Source organism: Aphis gossypii, chromosome 1, assembly GCF_020184175.1.
Source record: "Aphis gossypii isolate Hap1 chromosome 1, ASM2018417v2, whole genome shotgun sequence".
In the NCBI taxonomy this organism is placed as follows: domain Eukaryota; kingdom Metazoa; phylum Arthropoda; class Insecta; order Hemiptera; family Aphididae; genus Aphis; species Aphis gossypii.
The window spans coordinates 12,724,057-12,743,740 of NC_065530.1; the positions used below are offsets into that span (position 1 = coordinate 12,724,057).

The 19,684-nt window shown below is 29.3% G+C and overlaps 1 protein-coding gene across 1 annotated transcript; it reads left to right on the forward strand.

Annotated features, from left to right (window-relative positions):
- The first annotated feature begins 10,993 nt into the window (after positions 1-10,993).
- On the forward strand, positions 10,994-14,091 carry LOC114132832 (cytochrome P450 307a1-like). Its single transcript, XM_027998418.2, has 3 exons — positions 10,994-11,594; positions 11,718-12,515; positions 12,611-14,091. The coding sequence occupies exons 1-3, from the start codon at positions 11,216-11,218 to the stop codon at positions 12,955-12,957; spliced, it is 1,524 nt and encodes a 507-aa protein (XP_027854219.1). The 5' UTR covers positions 10,994-11,215; the 3' UTR covers positions 12,958-14,091.
- Positions 14,092-19,684: the final 5,593 nt, after the last annotated feature.

Consider the following 19,684-nt stretch of genomic DNA (forward strand, 5'->3'; position numbering starts at 1 on the left):
CCTACATAGCTATTTAGTTATATTTTAGGTAAAGAATATTAATATTATTAATAGACTTTACCTATTTTAATAATAAATCAATCAAAACACAATTTTGTTCAAATTTAATTATAATAATAGGTATGTTGATAAGTATTCTATTTACCTAAAATATAATACAAAACAATTTTTTCTTATGTTAAATCTATCAATAAAATGTAGGTACCTATCTACTTGATTTTAATGTTAATTATTATCATAATAGGTACCTAAATAATGTATAATATAAAATGATTGTTTACATCACACCATTTTAATTTTGTTTTTAATTATATACTATAATTTTTTCAATAATTTTTAAGTTTTTGAACTGAAATTTGAACGAGTATTGTTAGTAAGTTATCAATAAATATTTAAACTTGAGACTAGCGAAAAAGTGACACAGATGTAGGTGCCTGATAAAATGTTAATCAGTTACTCTCTTATCTTCAATTCTTATAAGATAAAAATACTTATGATTATTAAATACTCGAAAAAAAATACATTTGATTTATTGGAATTCTCAAAAAAAAGTTTTATTCAGGTCTTAGGAATATTAAATAAAAAAAAAAATGTTGCTGTTTTAAAAAATTAAAATTATAAAATTGCGAAATTATAGCTTTTTATTTAAAAAGTTATTCTTACACTGATATAATTTAGCTAAAACTTTTCAAAATAATGATTGTAGACTCAACAGAATTATAAATACATATTTATATTACTATTGATAAATCGATGGTTTCATATCAATCATTTTTTATTTTCACTATGACATGACACTCTGTACTTACATCAATTACTAAATTTAAAATATCTACTGTACGTGGATTATTAAATTGAGCATGAAACGGGTTGCTGCAAAATTAGTCCTAAAATTTTTAATGGAGAACCAAAATGAACGTCACATTAAAGTGTGTTGCGAATTCAAAAATCGAACACTTTTATAAAAACAGGAGCCGAATGAGCTTTTACGTCCCAAAAGCCAATATATCCCGTCGAATATCATTATCAAGCAAAATTATCCTGCATATCGATAAGTTACGGAGCATTTCATATTGACTATTAGAACATATATTATGTTAAAAGAATACAAGACATTACTGATGCCGTGGGGTGATGCATATCGAAGGATTATTCAACGGTCACGTGCATTTATTGTTTAAAGAGACCTCTCAGTACTTTGTCAGCAGTCAACTACTCAGCGATTGCATCCCGAAGATGGCGAAAACACAGCGCACAAAAATTCCGTAATCATGATATGTATATACTATATTACTATAATATAGGACGGACAAAACCCATAGGTAGTCAACAATTGGTGTAACATTGTCACATGTTATGCATATATCATTATTGACACTCTTACACGTAGCTTACGATGCGAATCCAAATAGAACCAGGTCAACGACTACATAAATTTAAAATTAAATTACAATATAAAAAATAATAATAAAATTTCCACACTGCCGCAACAGCGGTTATACCAACGGTCAACGGCAATAATATTGTTCCTGTCGTCGATACTGGACCAGTGATAATATTATATCTGAAAAGTTCCATAGTTTTTTCGTATACTGTACGTCATCGTATGGTTCAATACATAAAAGACGACACTGCAGTGTCAAAAAGAGCCGAAATTCTATTTTTTATAAGTATCATATAATGTATGCGACTGTAGGAAAAAATCAGAAAAAAATGTATTATGTATTTATGTTTTATGTATAATGTATATTTTATACATACATACAATATATTCTGAATTAATACTCTAATGGTTTATAAATCTCATTCACTAGAGTATTATATGCAGGGACTTGATGAGTGCCCAATCTTTAAAATATTTGTACCACTGCATGTACAGCAAGTAAGCCTTCAGTTAAATTTCTCAACAGTAATTATAATTAAAAATGTGTTCTATACATAAAAACATGTAATTCAATTTGCGCTTACATAAAACAATTTTGCAAAATATACAAAATAGGTGTATACGAGTATGAAAAATATATTGATCGTCACATATACTTGTAAAATTAAATTTATAATTTAAAAATGATAATTAATTGTATGTATTAGTTTAAATATTACCAATACATCGTTATTCATTAATAAATTGACGATATTTCTTTCAATGCTGAAATATCGACGGCCAAATTTAAAAAAGTCGTATTGCGCTGTTGTAACTAATATTCGTTCTCAGCTGACCGGAGCTTTGGAGCACATCGAAGAAAACATTTTCCGTGGATTATTACCCAATACATTTATTTTTGAGCTTAGGACGCTAAGATCTCCAAGTCTCAGTTTCATCTACGGTGATGGTGCAGAAGTCGTTCACTGTAAACGATAATTAAGCCCTCACCCCAGAGGAAAATTTCTGAAAACAGCACTGCTCCGAACTCGTTGAATAAATAACTCGTTATAAATTTAATATACGATAGATTTCTTAACGTGTTTACCTATTGTTTACTACTCTTATCCGTATGATGTTTATTAAGTATTATATTATGAACTATGGACCATTTTTGCATTCAAGTGTCTAATACTAGGTATTGGCCTATTCCGTTGTAGCGTTATATATATGCGGGTACGCGCAGAAATCGACATTTTCATGACATAATAATAATACTTCGACCCTTCGTGGTCGTGTGTTTCACAGTCTGACAAAACAAAACAATATTAGAACGAACGCTGGAAAACACATCAACACATCCATATTTATACTATATCCGCGCCTCCGATCTGAGTTATATAATTTCGTACGGGACGCCGAAAAATCGTAATAGTTGTTAAATAATGCGCGTGATCCAGATTGTAGACAGCAGCATTACGCACGACTATGTTCGGCAGTGTAGGAGTCGTATAATAACATATAACTGTAATTCACGATTATATTATATTATTATCTGTTTTTGTTTTTCAGACGTTATGTTTTTCAGATTTTATTTTTTTGTTTTCCGCGCATTTTGCCACCACCAGTGTCACAGGAATACTATAGGTACCTCCAAATAATAATACCCCCCGGGTGTATGATTTTCCTAGGTTTTATAGTACCCCAGGTACAAAAATCCCAGGATATTTATAACCCCCAAAATTATATACCGGGGGGTACAAATATCCTAGTATAATAATACCTCCTCTAAAATGAAATTTATACCTCCGGTATAATATTCCTAGGATATTTATACCTCCTTAAATTTCATACCGCGGGGGGTATGAATATCCCAAAAATTTTATACCCCTGGTATAATATTCCTAGAATATCTATACCTCCTTAAACTTCTTACCCCGAGGGTATGATTCGCATGTTACACGCCAGCACTACAATATATAAATTAATCACTCGAAAACTTTTACCACCCGGTTTCCGAGCAGCCCCCCTACCACTCTAGATACGTCTCCTATGATGTATAATATATAATTTAATATAGTATGAGTATGAACGCATTATTATTAGTAAAATTATATGTCACGGTTAAAATTATAATAATATCATTACGCGATCGTTTTAATATAGAGCATATATTCGTTGCGCGAACCGACGTAAAAAACGCGTGTAAATGTATGTCATTTAGTCATTTTATTGATTCGACGCGGGTTTTTTTCGCTATTATTATTGTTATTTAAATGCCGTTCGCGCGAAATGGCCCGCCGAATATTGCCCGCGTGTTATTGTTTTACGAGGCCGTCGTTGTTTTCTATTTACCGCTATTTTCGCGTAGGTACGCCCAAACACGTGATGGTAATATTATAATAATGCCTCCCGTGTCCCGCCGCCCATACGTACATAATATTAATGTCATTTATCTTACATCCGTTTTTATTATTGTGTGTACTTGTGTTTACCTATATCGTTAGGTATACGTCACCTGCAGGCGTTATAGTCTCCGCGACCGCCGCAGACTAAATGCGCGCGGCGAGCTCGCGTAAGTTGTTTTTCATTTCTCTCTCGATTTTTTTTTTTTTTTATTATTATTATTATTTAGGTTTGTTTTGATTTTCTAGTCCCAAGGACATAGAAATGTAGGTGAATAATACAATACGATTTACCAGTTATATCGTTACACGCAAAATATTCCGTCGACGTCCGTCAACATGTTTTCTTTTTTCGGTATTTCTTCGGATACAATATATATTATGCACACCCTAATGAGCCCGCGATACGTATAAAAAAGTAATGTACCTACATTAATGTTTAATACGTACATAGTTTAGTTACAATGATACGTCGTAGAAGACGGCGTGACAACATCACAACAACGAATGTTTACTACCTATTTTTTTTTTGGGTCATTTTTTCGTAAACACTTTCATACGAAAATCACAAACGCACAAAAAATAACGAACATCGATGGCTATATTATTATATATTTTTACTACTGTGGATCACTAGATAGTAGATACAAATCGCTAAGACCGGCTAAACAGCCGATGAGTACCTCCTACCTTATATAATATCCCGTCGACTATACAAACGGAATACAGATCTATCAGCAAATATTACGGAAAACAATCAATAATACAATGGATATCCGCTCAAGATTTTTTTATTATTGTGAATTTGTATAGTACATAGTTATATTGTCTTTGTAATATATGGTTACGATATTATATATTTAAATAATCCAAATTTAAAACACCTATGCAAAAAACGATATATTAACAAATTCAGATACAAATGATACAATGCAAAGTATGAAATATATTGGTAAAATATTTAGAATCTACTCTCGTTTAAAAAAAAAAAATGAAGTTGACAAAGTCATTGCGGAAACATTAGTTGTTTTTTATTTTAAATTAACTATCACTCAATAACATCGCTCTTCAGAATCACGTGATACGATCCTGTATAATATCATATATAATATCGCGATACGAAATAATAATAGTATTATTATCGTATTGTCTTAAATTAAATTATTATACATTTCAATATCGTTAAAAAAGTTTTCATTGTATCACCATGATACATGTGGAACACAAAAACACGAAGAATTATATGGGTCAAAATAAAATATTTGTTTTGCTATTGTCTATTCTTGAAACGAATACGAAATACATTTTAATGAATTTCCACGTATTCGAGTGAAATAATACAATTTTAAACGTACTAGTACGTGTATTGCTCACAATATAGTGACCGTTGAACGAAAGTCACCGGGAATTTCCTTGAAGCATTTTAACTGAAATCCATTGATAAGATCATTTGTTGTAACGAAGAAAATATATCGTAAACGGTAAATTTAAAATTACGTCTTTATGGTAATACATTTTTTTTTTTTTTTATATCTCGGCATGCGTTTGGCGTGTCTATAAAATATGTAACAAATATTTAACTATATTGTAAAAACTCACCGTGACAATTTATCACAGTAAAAAATACAAAATAATATTACCAAATATATTTGTTTATCTGCTTACTATAATTATAATAATATGAAATAAGTGAAATTTGCTCGAGTAAAATGATTCATTATTATAATTATTATTAAGGACAACAATACAAAAGACAGATCGTCCAGTTACAGACCCGCTCTGTGAACTCTCTTGTCCGAACGCTTCTTAAATGTATTGACATCAGAAAATATGCGGTTTGCAGGTCACGAATCCTCGAAACTGAACTGAACTATTCGATAGTTTCTGTGATCTCTACATCGGGACAGACTGTACTCTAGATTACAATATTAGGTATATATGTTGCCAGCTGCTACATTTCTGTGGGCCATAATATAATATTGTCCAGAACGTCTTTTGTAACTCGTCGTAACGGTCGACGTTCAAATCGACATTTTAAAATAATGCGTTAGCCGGTACACGACTGTTACTCGTATGTAATAATGCTCGCGCAATCATAATACGATGCATTATGCAAAATTATCGTTAAATCGGTCACGGTGCGACTACCCTTTCTCGGAACGAACAGCTCGGGATTTTGAATTTTTTATTTTCTCTCTCCCTCTTTCTCTATATTATACGCTGTCGGCTCTCTCTCGTAGTTTTCTCCTCTCCCCGCGCGCGGTCCTCATCGTAATTTTCTCCGACTCGTGTTTTGATTTTTAATCAGGCTCCTGTCGTCGCGTATTACACGCGAGCTTCGTAATAACAAGTAAAAAAAAAATAAAAAAAAAAATAAAAATAAATAATAAATACACATGAATTAACCATGGGGTGGATAATTTTGGCGGCTTATCTATCCATATCGTATAACCCAATACCCCCGACCGCGGTGGCCGTCGCCGGTCGTGTCGTACTGACCTATAATATAATTATAATAATATAACGGACCATAAATCGTCCGAAATAATAATATTACAATGTCATGTTTTAAGGTATATCGACGAATTATAGCGTATACGATTAATGACAAACGACGATAAATATTTTACATATACCTACTCTATATTCTAATATCACGTCGTACGACTACTACTCTTGCCTATTATAATATATAGTATGCGCATGGGCGCAGGTAAGGGGGTGTTTTAAACACTCCTCGAAATTGAGATTAAACAATATTTTTAAATAAATATCGTGAATTAAATTTAATGTACATCTAGATACCAAAACCTTCTCCGAAAATATTTCCTACCTGCGCCCACGAGTGTCCGGCGCATTACCTACGGGTAGTAGACGTCTCATAAGTCGTGTACCGAGCGTGTAGCAGCCCCCGGCTGGAGGGTAGACAGACGACGTTGGGGTGCTTTTTTTTAATTTTAACGATTAAAAATAAGTACATCGAGTGCTCCCACACTACGTTCAGCGTGTAATATAATAATAATCATTATTAGTATTATGCGACACGGCCGATGAATAAATCACGATCGCGGACAACGGATTTGTACCGTTATTTCTGGAACGCGATCGCGCGTACACGTCTTATATACATATCTGCAGGTTTACCCGCCGTCTATATAGTACGCTCTATACTATATATATACCAATATACTATACTATGCTACTATACTACTACTACTACAGACTACTATATAATATACTACCACCAACGCCTCGTGTATATATTGAAACCAAACAATAATAATATATTATTCAGGTATTGCCCTGATCTACTTGCGTGTGTTTTTACGCGGGACCGTCGTCGGCCGCGCGCTCGGGTCGATTTCGCATTTTTGCGTATACGATTTACTCGATCGCGCCGCGGTTTCCCCCTCGTCCGGTGCGTGTGCAAATACGATTTTACAACCATAATCATAATGGTAAATATAACAATAATAATATGTATATTTATCGTTTTATCCTCAATATATAATCGGCCAATGTCGAGCTGTCGCGTATAGAGGACGGCCATCAAGTTCTATATTCGTATACGTAACGAGTAGCTAGGAATAATAATATATAGTATTATTATTGTCATAACGGGGGACGCGTACAGCGAGATTGATATAGTGTCATCGGGTTGATAGTCTTAGATACATATTATATATTACAGTGTTATATCTGCAGCGTTTCCCTAAGTGGGCAATATCGCTCCCTTGGGGGCTGTCATTTTTTTTCGAAAAATATTCGAGATATTTTTTTCTAACTTAAAGAGTGACTTGTGTAGACATAACCTTCTGTATATTTAATACAGTCCCACTTTTATGTACGGTAAATTATATGGTGAATAATTTATTAAATCGTTAATTATTGATCGTATATATCATAATTATTTTTACTATAGGTACAATACGGTAGACATAGACTGGCTGACTAAAAAAAATAAAATAATTTAAATACACTCCATTCTTATAAGTTTTAGAAAATGAATCAATAATAATAATAGTATACATTTTAAATTAATAATAAAAATAAAATTTTATTTATACGAGTAGACATTTTTTTTCTTCTGCTACACACTACACTAACTGTGGAGAAAAGTATTATGCTAGGTATAATTAAAAACTTTATAGGTACTATGAAAATAAAATACATTTGTTGTAGTTGATAATCCCTCTCATAGAATTCATTTTTAAGTGTATTTATTTCCATTTATTTACAATAGTTTTTTTTTGCTTCAACTCATTCACTTTTTTCTTTAAGCAACATAAATCATTTTTTATTGAACTGTTGCGTGCCAGTATCAGAGTCGAATCCAAATGGTTATTTTGAATGCAAATTAAAACTTAATAACAAATAAAGTCTTTATTACGTATAAACGAAATACATATAACAAATAAAATAAGTGGCTGATTGTCGTGAAAGTGCTCAGGTGTTGATAGCTTTCGTACATCTGCCATTGCTGGTCTTCGGGCTTCCTTATATATTGTCGTGCGTCTCTTGTTTGCGTCGAATCGTAGTCTTTTGGATGGAACCAGGTGTCCTTGTAGTTGTTTTTGCAAATTCGGACCCGGATTTGGCAATGTGCAATAACACTATAATTATTATAATATAAAGATGCGTTTTCGAAGACTAAGTGACCACACTAATAATTGCATTCTTATTGCAATATAAAAATTGATGCGCTTACTATCCCGACACGTTTCATGGTCATATAGTAGCATATGCATCTCCCTCGACACAAGGCATGGTCATTCTAACTTAGCCTTGATATCTCGTAACCCTTAACAGAACAAACTCCATCTTGTAGTTAACTTTTTTCAGTTTTATTAATTTTTAGAAAATATATTGACATTATATCTTTCACACATTGTTTCATTGAACGTTTATCTAAGTAGTTATAAATTATTTTTAACATATTATTTTCAACTCATTTGATACATTTTCTAGCTTCAACTTTACCATTTTTTTTTTAATATAATTGTAAATAATTTTGTGTCAGCTAAATTTTTTTTTTATACCTATTAAGTTTATATACAATATGTTGTTCGTATCATTTTATTTCTTGTATTTAATTTTAAACTTTTCAAGTTCATTGCTAACTTTATAGAGTTTTTCTTTCTTGTGTTGTGTTTAAAATATGTCTGTAATTTTTTAATCATGCCATTCCTGTCATTCAATTTTAACTAAAAAATATAAATACAACCACATGAATGTCTTATCAGTTACCATTATACCATCAATATTATAAAGTATATTATTTCGTATTATATTTTTAAATTTTTTGCATGTCCAAGTGGCTTGTAGAAAGAAGGGACGTATTTAAAAAAAATCAAAACTCGACGGGCAGGTAAATACCTCGTGGTGTATTTAATAAACATTACTTATTTTCTGTATTATGTAGGTTAGGTTAATATAGGTTATTATAGGTTTATATGGGTAGTGTAAAATATGGATAATATGGTAGGTAATATGAATACAATCTGAAATTTAGACTAAAAATTTAACAAATTTTTTCTTTATTGTTGTATTATATGACTGACAACACTGAACAAGTTAAAATAGCAAACTAAAAAGTTATTGTTTTACCATATGGTCAAAGGTGAAATAGCATCATCACTGAATAAAATGGAGTTACTTTTCAATAAATGATTTATGTATTATTTTATTCAATGATTCATAAAATGAAATTTGTTTTGAATATATAATGGTTACACAATTTAAAATATTTGTAATGAATATTAATATCAATTTTTTAGTAATAATATTATTAAAATCGCAAAAAGGAAGTAAATATTTACTTGAGCTATACATAATTCATTCTGAATATATTTCAAAGTTTTTTTGGAGTCTGCTAGCTCTGATTGTAATTTATTTTCATCATACATTTTATAATTTTCAATTGATTACACGTACAGTTAATGATATTTTCCTGTTCTGCAATTGAGTTTCAATTAGTACTCTGCATTTGCAAATTTCTTAATCTTTCCTATTTTAAATTTAAACGCAGTTAATAATTCAATAAAAATTATCCTGTGGTCATTAATCATTATCATTATGACTTTTTTTACTACATTGTTTTAATTGCTTGTATATATTTCATCAGCCATTTCTCTAATTCTCTCAACAACCTCTGAATCAAATAGGAACAATACATTTTTTTTATATTGACTAAAATGATAAATATAATTTTTTTAACATGTACGTATTAAAACAACTAAATTAGGTAACTAAATAATATTTATACTTTCGAAAACTAACCTCTAAAATTGAATCTTAAATATAAATTTTATCTAAATGCTAAATCGAATTCAAATTAATAACATTGGAAAATCTTATTTTCGTTAGGATTGAATATATATATATATATATATATAATATATATATATTTACGAAATTTTTCTTAATTAATAATAAAATATGAAAATTAAAAACATCTCATTATTTTAACATATTAAAATGTATTCCTATTAAATTTTATTTTAATAGGCAATATCAAACAATATGATTTTAGAGATAATTAATATGTTATGGGTATGTACATTTTGAATAAAATAGTTATTATTAATTATTTACAATCTAAGTTATATAATTTGCTTACAAACATATTAAAACGAGAACTCTGATTACCATAATAATATATTACATGAATATAAGTTTATTTGCTATAATATTTTATATTATCTTGAGTTAAATTGTTGCTAAAGTTTTTTTCTTAAAATTGTCCACATATTTTTATGTGTAATTTTTATTATACACTCCTGATAATTCGCGTAATATTATTATAATTATTATAATTTATACATAATAGAATTTATTAGCAATACTATAACGGCAAGGGCAATAATAATTTATAATAACTATTGGATTAAACTTTTAACGTAAAATTGTTATAATACATATGATGATAGGTTAGACCACTCAAGTACATATTTTGTGCGATGTTTTGTAATTTTTTTTTTTGTTTTTACTAAGGGAGTTTTAAACATATTAAAATTAAGTCCAAACGAGCAACATCCGTGTATAGATTACGTCATGCTCGATCAAAGATGGCTGTTTAATATGTACGTCTAGCCGAAGCGACGGATTTTACATATTGTAGGTGAACACGAAGGTAGGCAACAGGATGAAAGGGAAAAATTCTGATTTGCAATGGAAATTACCTCGATCTGTCTTATTGAATGCTCTCAGTCAGCTGATCCTGGTAGTGTGGCTATTAGGTAGGTATAAAAGGAAAATCTGAACGTGACACACCAATTGTCGAGCGCAAGAGCTCCGCACACACATCTAACAGCCACACCAACAACACATACACACACATTTGAGGCTTGAGCTGTGCGATTACCGACGATTAAAAAAAATAATAAATTAATTTTAACCAAACAAATTCTAATAACATTTAAAAATAAATAATAATAATTATTACATAATGGAGTTTGTATTCAGTTCTTTAACTTACTTGTTGCTTTTCGTGTTAACTGCGGTATTATTGTTCCTGATTCGAGACGAATTGAAAACGAAACAAGTGGACCATAACGCGGGTCTCATCGATCCACCAGCACCTAAAGCGTGGCCGATAATTGGCCATTTATATCTAATGGCACGATATAAAGTTCCGTATCGAGTGTTCGATGATATCATGGCCGACTTGGGATCCGTTTTTCGCATGGACTTGGGATCGGTACCGTGCGTTGTCGTCAATGGATTAAACAACATTCGCGAGGTGTTAATGATAAAAGGCGACCATTTCGATAGCCGTCCTTCATTCCGTCGGTTCAACCAGTTGTTCAAAGGCGATAAAAACAACTGTAAGTATAATTATTTATTTAAATAAAAACAAAAAAAAAAAAATTAAAAACAATAATTCATAATTCAAATCCTAATTAAAATTAAACATAAATTAATTAATTTTATTATAATTATTTGAATAGCTCTGGCGTTTTGCGACTGGTCTCAGCTACAAAAAACTCGAAGAGAGTTACTTAGAGCTCATACTTTCCCCAACACCACGTCAAACATGTACACCCGACTTGACAAGTGTTTGAAAACTGAACTTACCGATTTAACAGACACCATAGATTCCATGGCCGACACCGGATGTGTAGACCTCAAAAACATGTTGCTCCATACTTGCGCCAACGTTTTCATGTCGTACTTTTGTTCCACCCGATTCTCCAGATCCTACAACAAGTTCAAAGAATTTATTAAAAATTTCGACGAAGTGTTTTACGAGGTAAACCAAGGAGCACCCTGTGACTTTCTACCCAGTTTGATGCCGTTGTACCACTGGCATTTCAAAAAAATTAGAGCATGGAGCTCAAAAATTCGCAACTTCATGGAAACCGAAATATTCAACAACAGGAAAGCTGCATGGGTGCCAGGCACCAAGCCTGTGGATTTCGTAGACAACTTACTTGATGCCATCACGCAGCCTGACCGGGACGACGGATTCGATATAAACATCGGGCTCTTTTCACTAGAAGACATTATCGGTGGTCATGCAGCCATCACGAACTTCATCGTCAAGACATTTGCATTTCTGGTGAACAGGCCGGACGTGCAGCAGCGCATACGAGAGGAAGCGGATGCCGTGGTCCGGGCTTCCGGATCAATCGGGCTCACCGACCGATCTCACATGCCGTACACCGAGGCGGTCGTTTACGAATCTCTACGTCTGATCGCATCACCCATCGTACCGCATTTGGCCAACAGAGACACGTCGGTCGATGGTAAGTGGCAAACACTCATTTTTTATAGCAAAAATCAACGTACCGCAATTATATGAGATCATATTTTTACTTACCGTTTTATTTTTATTTTATAGGGGTACGAATTGCGAAAGGCACCACTGTGTTCTTGAACAATTACAGTTTACACATGAGCCCGGAACTGTGGAATAATCCCGAACACTTCAGTCCGGAGAGGTTCATAAACGCGGAAGGGAGGTTAGAGAAACCGGAGTACTTCATACCGTTCAGCGGTGGAAAACGGTCGTGCATGGGGTACAAGTTGGTGCAACTATTGTCGTTCTGCACCATCGGAACGCTGATGAACAAGTACGCATTACTTCCGGTCGAAGACGTATCGTACGACGTGCCAAAAGGGAACCTAGCTCTGCCGTTCGTTACTTTTCCATTCCGTCTCAGACCCAGGAATTTCCGGAAACAGTGAGTCGAAATCTATTTGAAACGCAGGTGGATCCTGCAGTGGATACGAAAATGACAAGCGCGTTCAGCGGCACAGATTACGCTTTTGTATGTGTGTGTGTGTGTATGTGTGTGTAAATGTACACGCGAGTTTGTGTACGTTTATATGTGTGATAATATGTGTGTGTGTGTGTATGGCAATTATTATTTGACGAGTCCTGCGTAACTTTAGGCCCACTCCGATTATTGTGTTAGCAGGAGTGTGAGGTTTTGCAGTTACGTGAGACGACAACGTGTAATAGCTATAGCTCGTCCATCCGTGTATAGTAATATAGCGATTACTAATTAATTTATAGACCGGAAAATGTTACCAAGATAGTTTCAAAATAAATTATTTATGTTGATTATATTTTTAGTTATTTATTATTTGTTTTCACGTCAGTACGATTTAGTAAATATATATATATACATCGATTGTTTCGTAGTGCGATTTGTGAATTACCTTTCTAGTCTTAAAAATATAATATGATGTTCGGATAGTTGAAAATGCATTATAATTCGAAAGAATATATGTTTTAAAAAAAAAAAATCTATAGGAATTTAGCTAGGTTATGTAAGACTTAATAAATTTTTTTATTGATATTAATTTTAATATTGATGCACAACAAAAAATAGTGAAGGTTTAGTTATAATATATTTTAGAACGAGGGTTGGCAATCTAGATCCCGCGTGCACTTTGGCAACTACCAATGCAGTCTGTCGGTGTGTATCATAATTTATAATACTATTTGGAATTCTTATTGGCAGTTTATGGGAACTAATTTTTTAGAGTAAAAATAATGCAGTTTGTTTAACTTAAAATAGTCTGTCTCTATTTTTATATCTATGTAAAAAAATTTACCTGCCGCCGATCCCTGTTCTAAAATATAAACCAAAGATAATTTATTGTTATTTCTGTTAATCTTGTAAATATTTATTGACTTGTAAGTTGTAGTTTATGTGTATACTCGTGAACATACTTTTATATTATTTTGTTATTAATTGTACTAATAAATATTATACTAAGAACAATTTAAAACTTGATTATCAAATAATTTATATAATTAAAAACATTTATAGCATAAAATTTATACTATAGAATTTATGTGTGTTAAAATGTAAAAGAAAAATTGTTTATAAATGTACTAATATCAAACATGTTTATGCTTTTTTATGTCTGAAATAAATATATTTATGATCTCTAAAAAATGTTTGACATTCTTTAATGGCTTAAAGCATTTGTTTTTATTTGGAAAATATATGATTTCATTTTGACGTATTATACGTTAGTTTTGCTTCCGTAAAATTTACATAAAATGGCAAATATTTTACTGATTATATTTGCTTATGAAAAGTTAAAATTATTTATTTGAAAATTGTATAACATTATTTTATTATAATTTTATAAGGCAATTTTGATTTTGAAATCATATAATTTTCTTCTATGTGTATTTATTTATTTATTTTACTTATTTTATAAATTAATGCCAATTGGTTTTTACAAACATAGAAACATAATAAAATTAGATAATATTATTATATATTTGTATAATTATTTAGATACTTATTATTTATCGTTTTTTAATTTAAGTATAGAGTTTACTTTTCATAAAGTATATTATAATGAATAAATCAATAAAATTGTACTTATTATAAATATGTACATCATGTTCATCCTTGAAAATTTTGATTTCAATAAATACACACAGTTTGAGTAAAACCTTGATGTTTTTAATTTTTTAATTCATCTCTCGTGAAAATCTGACCACGTAGATAAAAAGGATAACTAATACTGTTTCCATATAAAATAATTATAATAAATGAGTTCTGTTGTCAAAAATTGATAGACATCTCAAATTATAAATATATTATGTACAATGTACACAGTTTAATATAAATATTTCATATTTGTGTTGAGTTTTTAAATTTTATATCATATTTCGGACAATCTATTCGGAATTTTCAATAATACAGTCATTTATTTTGATGTATTATTATAAATGTGAAGTTACAAAAATAATGTTAAACTTTTAAAATATTTTTCCCTACTATAATTAGTTGCGTACAATTAGGCAATTAGCTTTCATCAATAATTCATAATTTTTGGTTTTATGCAGAACAAACATTGTAAGGTCTAAACATTATTATGTATTTATTTAAGAATTAAAAAAAAAAAAACTTCAAATACCACAAATTACTCGGACAATTTAATCGTGTGAAAATATTCAACACAACAATTATTATTACTTACTGATTTTACAAACATATAGCAATATAGATTGTATCTTATCATAATTAAGTATATAATATTTACATAGGTTGTGTATTTGTGTAAAATTCTGCACGTACGAGTATATACATTATTAAATCCATATTCTATTAATGAAAGTTTTTTATTATTATAATAATTATTATTATTCAAATATTGTGTTGACGTGTTGTTACATAATAAACGTCTGTCTGCAAAATATAAGTTTGCAAAAGCTATTCAAAATAAATCGAATTTTAAATTATATTTTCGGAAAATAACGATGAAGTCTTCTGCTCGCACACAAAAGGACAGCACATTGCAACGTTCAGATCACATTATTTTTGCAACCGAAATGACCAAGGACTGAATAAATTATACATAATTTAATGTTTAAGATCGATCGTCCATCTTCGATCTTCGTTTGTACATAAAAAAAATGGTATATAAAATGTAATCCACGATAGACGTTTTTGAATATATTACTATAGACGCTAACGCTTACATTGCTAGTCGCCTAGATTTGTTTTAAGCATATCAATGATTACTCTCTGTTATACGCTGTTTAATTTTCTATTGCGCAACAAATCACCATCGTTTTTTTTTTTCATATTAGAAATTCATTTCAAACATTCAATAATTGAAAGTATTCAATAGCAAAAGTATAGTCGTTGTTCTATTCCGAATAGAATGTATAATTTAAAGAAAAATTATCATTAAAACCATACAATAGACTAGGAACAAATCAATGCATTACCAAAGTTGCTCCAATATTCCAATTTACATCTGCAGACTGTAAGTCTGAAATGCCAAGCAAAGATTGTAAAAATATATTACAAACAAATTACGGTTTTTTTTTTTTTTTTTTGTATAATAGTGACTTTTCTTACCACTGTATATCAATTAAAGCCATTTTTGTTTTACTCAATTTTGTTAGACAACTATAACAGCTAGTGTGTAACTATAATGTGATATTGTAATTTTATTAACGAAATTAACGTAACTCACAACTTTATATTATATAAAAGGAAGTTTACTATGATTTAAGATAAGTTATAACTAATAATATTAAGCATATTTTGATATTATATAATTTACATTGTTATACAAGAGTTAAGTTATGTGAATTATAGATATGTTTTATTTTTTTTAATTTTTATGTAACGTTACTAACAGAAATAACTACAATTTTATTTTTTTTCTACAATTCAAACTTTAAGGTATATTATATAATATTATAACTATCTGCTATAAATTATAAATTTTTATTTAATATGTTTAATTATTTAGACGATCATATATAACTTTTGTTATTTAAAAGCGGTATTTACTAAGTCGTATACCTAAATATTTTAATTATATAAGACATATTAATTTACCAATCTTTTTAAAATTATCTTATATCGATATAAAAATCATGTAAACTTAGTATTTACACTAATACACAAATAAAAATTAATACGCGGTAGATAATTGCTATATTTTTAAACAAAATTTCTTCAAACAGTAACTGTTGTAGCAACCTATATATTACTGACATACAAAACACTACATAAAAATTTTTATTTAACAATATGCAATCATTAGCTAAATTTACTACTTCACTCAAAATGTATTTAAATAAGGTTTCTATAATGTTTATTATTAGGTTTGAAATCTCTCTATAGGTATAGCTTATCAGTGGAATACGTATTATATTTTAACGAACGTCGAATGAAACGTTAATATTAGCATTTCGTTCGTGTATATGCAGCATACACATTTTAATAACTGTAAATGTTTTTTAAAATGCTCAGAGTCAGTGTCACATTATAATGCATTTATTTTGAATTTTAAAACGCTACTTTGGGTCAGCTAGGATTCGTAATTGTTGACCCTGTTTAACAATAGGCTTGTTTTGTAAATGTTGTAATGTCAAACATTGCAATCACGCGTATTGGTCGATAAATCTTAATACATTTGTATATATTTACAACAAATAAAGCATAAATGATTTAATTTTACATTTTGTTTATAAGCAATTCATTTAAGTATACAATTCCTCATCTACCAAATTTCCAAATATACTAAAATTTTTAACGTCGGTAAATTAATGAGCGTTAAGATAATATTTCATTTTTTTTTTTATATAATTTTACTTTAAATATATATAGGTAGTATATATCTAACCTTCTATTTTGTAATTTCAACTTTGATTCCATCATTTTTGAACATATTCATGAATTCTCAACCTCATTTCTTATGTAATACCATATTATGCGGTTTTTATATCTCTTCCTCATTTGAATTGCCCCTGATTACAATATAATCCGATGCTCGAAAAATAGATAAGTGTTACAAAGTGAAAACTGGATAGCACACTATGACACGAAATGTTCAGGACTATTTTGGACACAACATCGAAAGGATAATCTTTGTTTCTAAATTTACAAAATAATAAATAAATGTATATTTAATATTTATACATTTATACTTGTTGTTATCGGTGTGTATACATTGTAAAACACTAAAACCTATAACCAATACACTGCTAAACGAATTTAATAGAACTGTTTCTTTCTTTTAAGCGACCATTTTTTTGATAAAAATGTTTAAAATTTTAAGCAAGCAGTTGTACCAACATAAAAATCAAATTTTTTTTCTAATGGTAACAACTATGTTTTTTAATGAATTCTTATAGAGCTTTTCAAAAAAAGAAAAATTGTTGTTAAAATAATTTATTTTGGTTCACTGGTTTATTTACTACATTGACCCTAAACTTAAATAAATTGATTTAAATGAATTGAATTTCTAGAGCTGAATAATTTTTTTTTAATTATATTTTTATCCAATTCTATACTTTTTTATAAACTCAAATTGAACATCTTATCAGACCCGGACAAAAATTTGTTTGGAATAATTGCCTACAAAACTGTTGAAGGTATTTTAACAATAATTATAAAATAGGTAGGTACATATACTTACTATTATTGTATGATCATAATAATTCGATTAATTTAGATTTTTCTCTATAGTCATTTCGTTTATTTAAAATAGTTTTAATTTGGATACTTAATAAGATAGATAATGATTATCATAGTATTCAATTATTATAATAACTTTGGAAATTTTTAATTAACACAGATTATGGTTACCTACCTACTAATAATTTATTTTTTGTGTGACTGATAAGATTTTCAATTTAAGTTTATAAAAAGTATAGAATTGCATTAAAAGATGTTAAAAAAATGTATTTAGCTCTAGAAATACAATTCATTTAAATCAATTTTTTTTTTTTAAAAGAACTCTATAAGAATCCATTAAAAATATAGTTGTTACCATTTGAAAAAAAAATTAATTTTGATGTTGGTACAACTGCTAAATAACAATATTTTGGTTAGGAACTATACATTATTAGCGTAATTCAAAAAACCTACCTACTATTTTATAGTTATTATAGTTTATTTTATAAATGAATTATATAAGTTGTGTTAACACTAAGTGCTGCTAAGTTCTAATATTGCCAGTTTTAATTCATTTAATGTTGAACACGTTTAAGTTAACTTTAATGTACATACAATTATTATATTATAGAAAGTATTTTTAACAAACAACAAACATGCAATAGCTATAGGTATATATGTTTATATAATAAAATAATCATTACCTATGCTCTTTATTCTTAGTTTTTAATTAATATTAAATTATAATAAATCAATTATTTATATGTAGCATGTGTCAGTGGCGTAGCTAGACAATTTTTCTTGGGTAGGCCCGATATTTTGATGTAATAAGGGTTATCAATGAATATTTTTATTAAATAAAAAACATGATATAAAACATTCATTTTTGGAGAAAGTGGGTAGACCCGGGCCTACCAGGGCTACCTACTGGCTATGCCTCTGGCATGTGCCTTATTATTTTAATTTTATTAGTTTAACTATGTATTTTTTTAAATTCACCTCAAATTCAATAAAATTGTAAAATGTAAATAAAATAAATTTAATATCAGCAATCGCCAATTAAAAAAAAATGAATTATTAACGATTTTTTTTTTACAAATATGGATACACGAGTATTTCTAGCTATTAGGGCTGGTATACCTTTAAATATATTATACAGTTTAAATTTTTAAATATGCTATATTCATTCAAAAAATAAATTGCCACATAATAGCGTATTATATCATTCATCGCACAATTTTTATATTAATAATTATATCATAATAATGCATCTAATATAATTTTCTAAATAATTTATAAGTTCTTTAAGATGATTTGAATTTCCATAACAGTCGAATATTTAAATTTCCATTTTCATGCCATGTAACCCAATGGGATTCATTTTGTTTAAAATTATTTAAATTTAATATTTCGCATTAATTTTTCCAAGGTTTAAAATTGTATTTTATCTCTTATAAAACATTCTCTAATGTTTTAAATATTTAAAATTTATTTTACATTTGTCATTTCTTTATTATGAGATT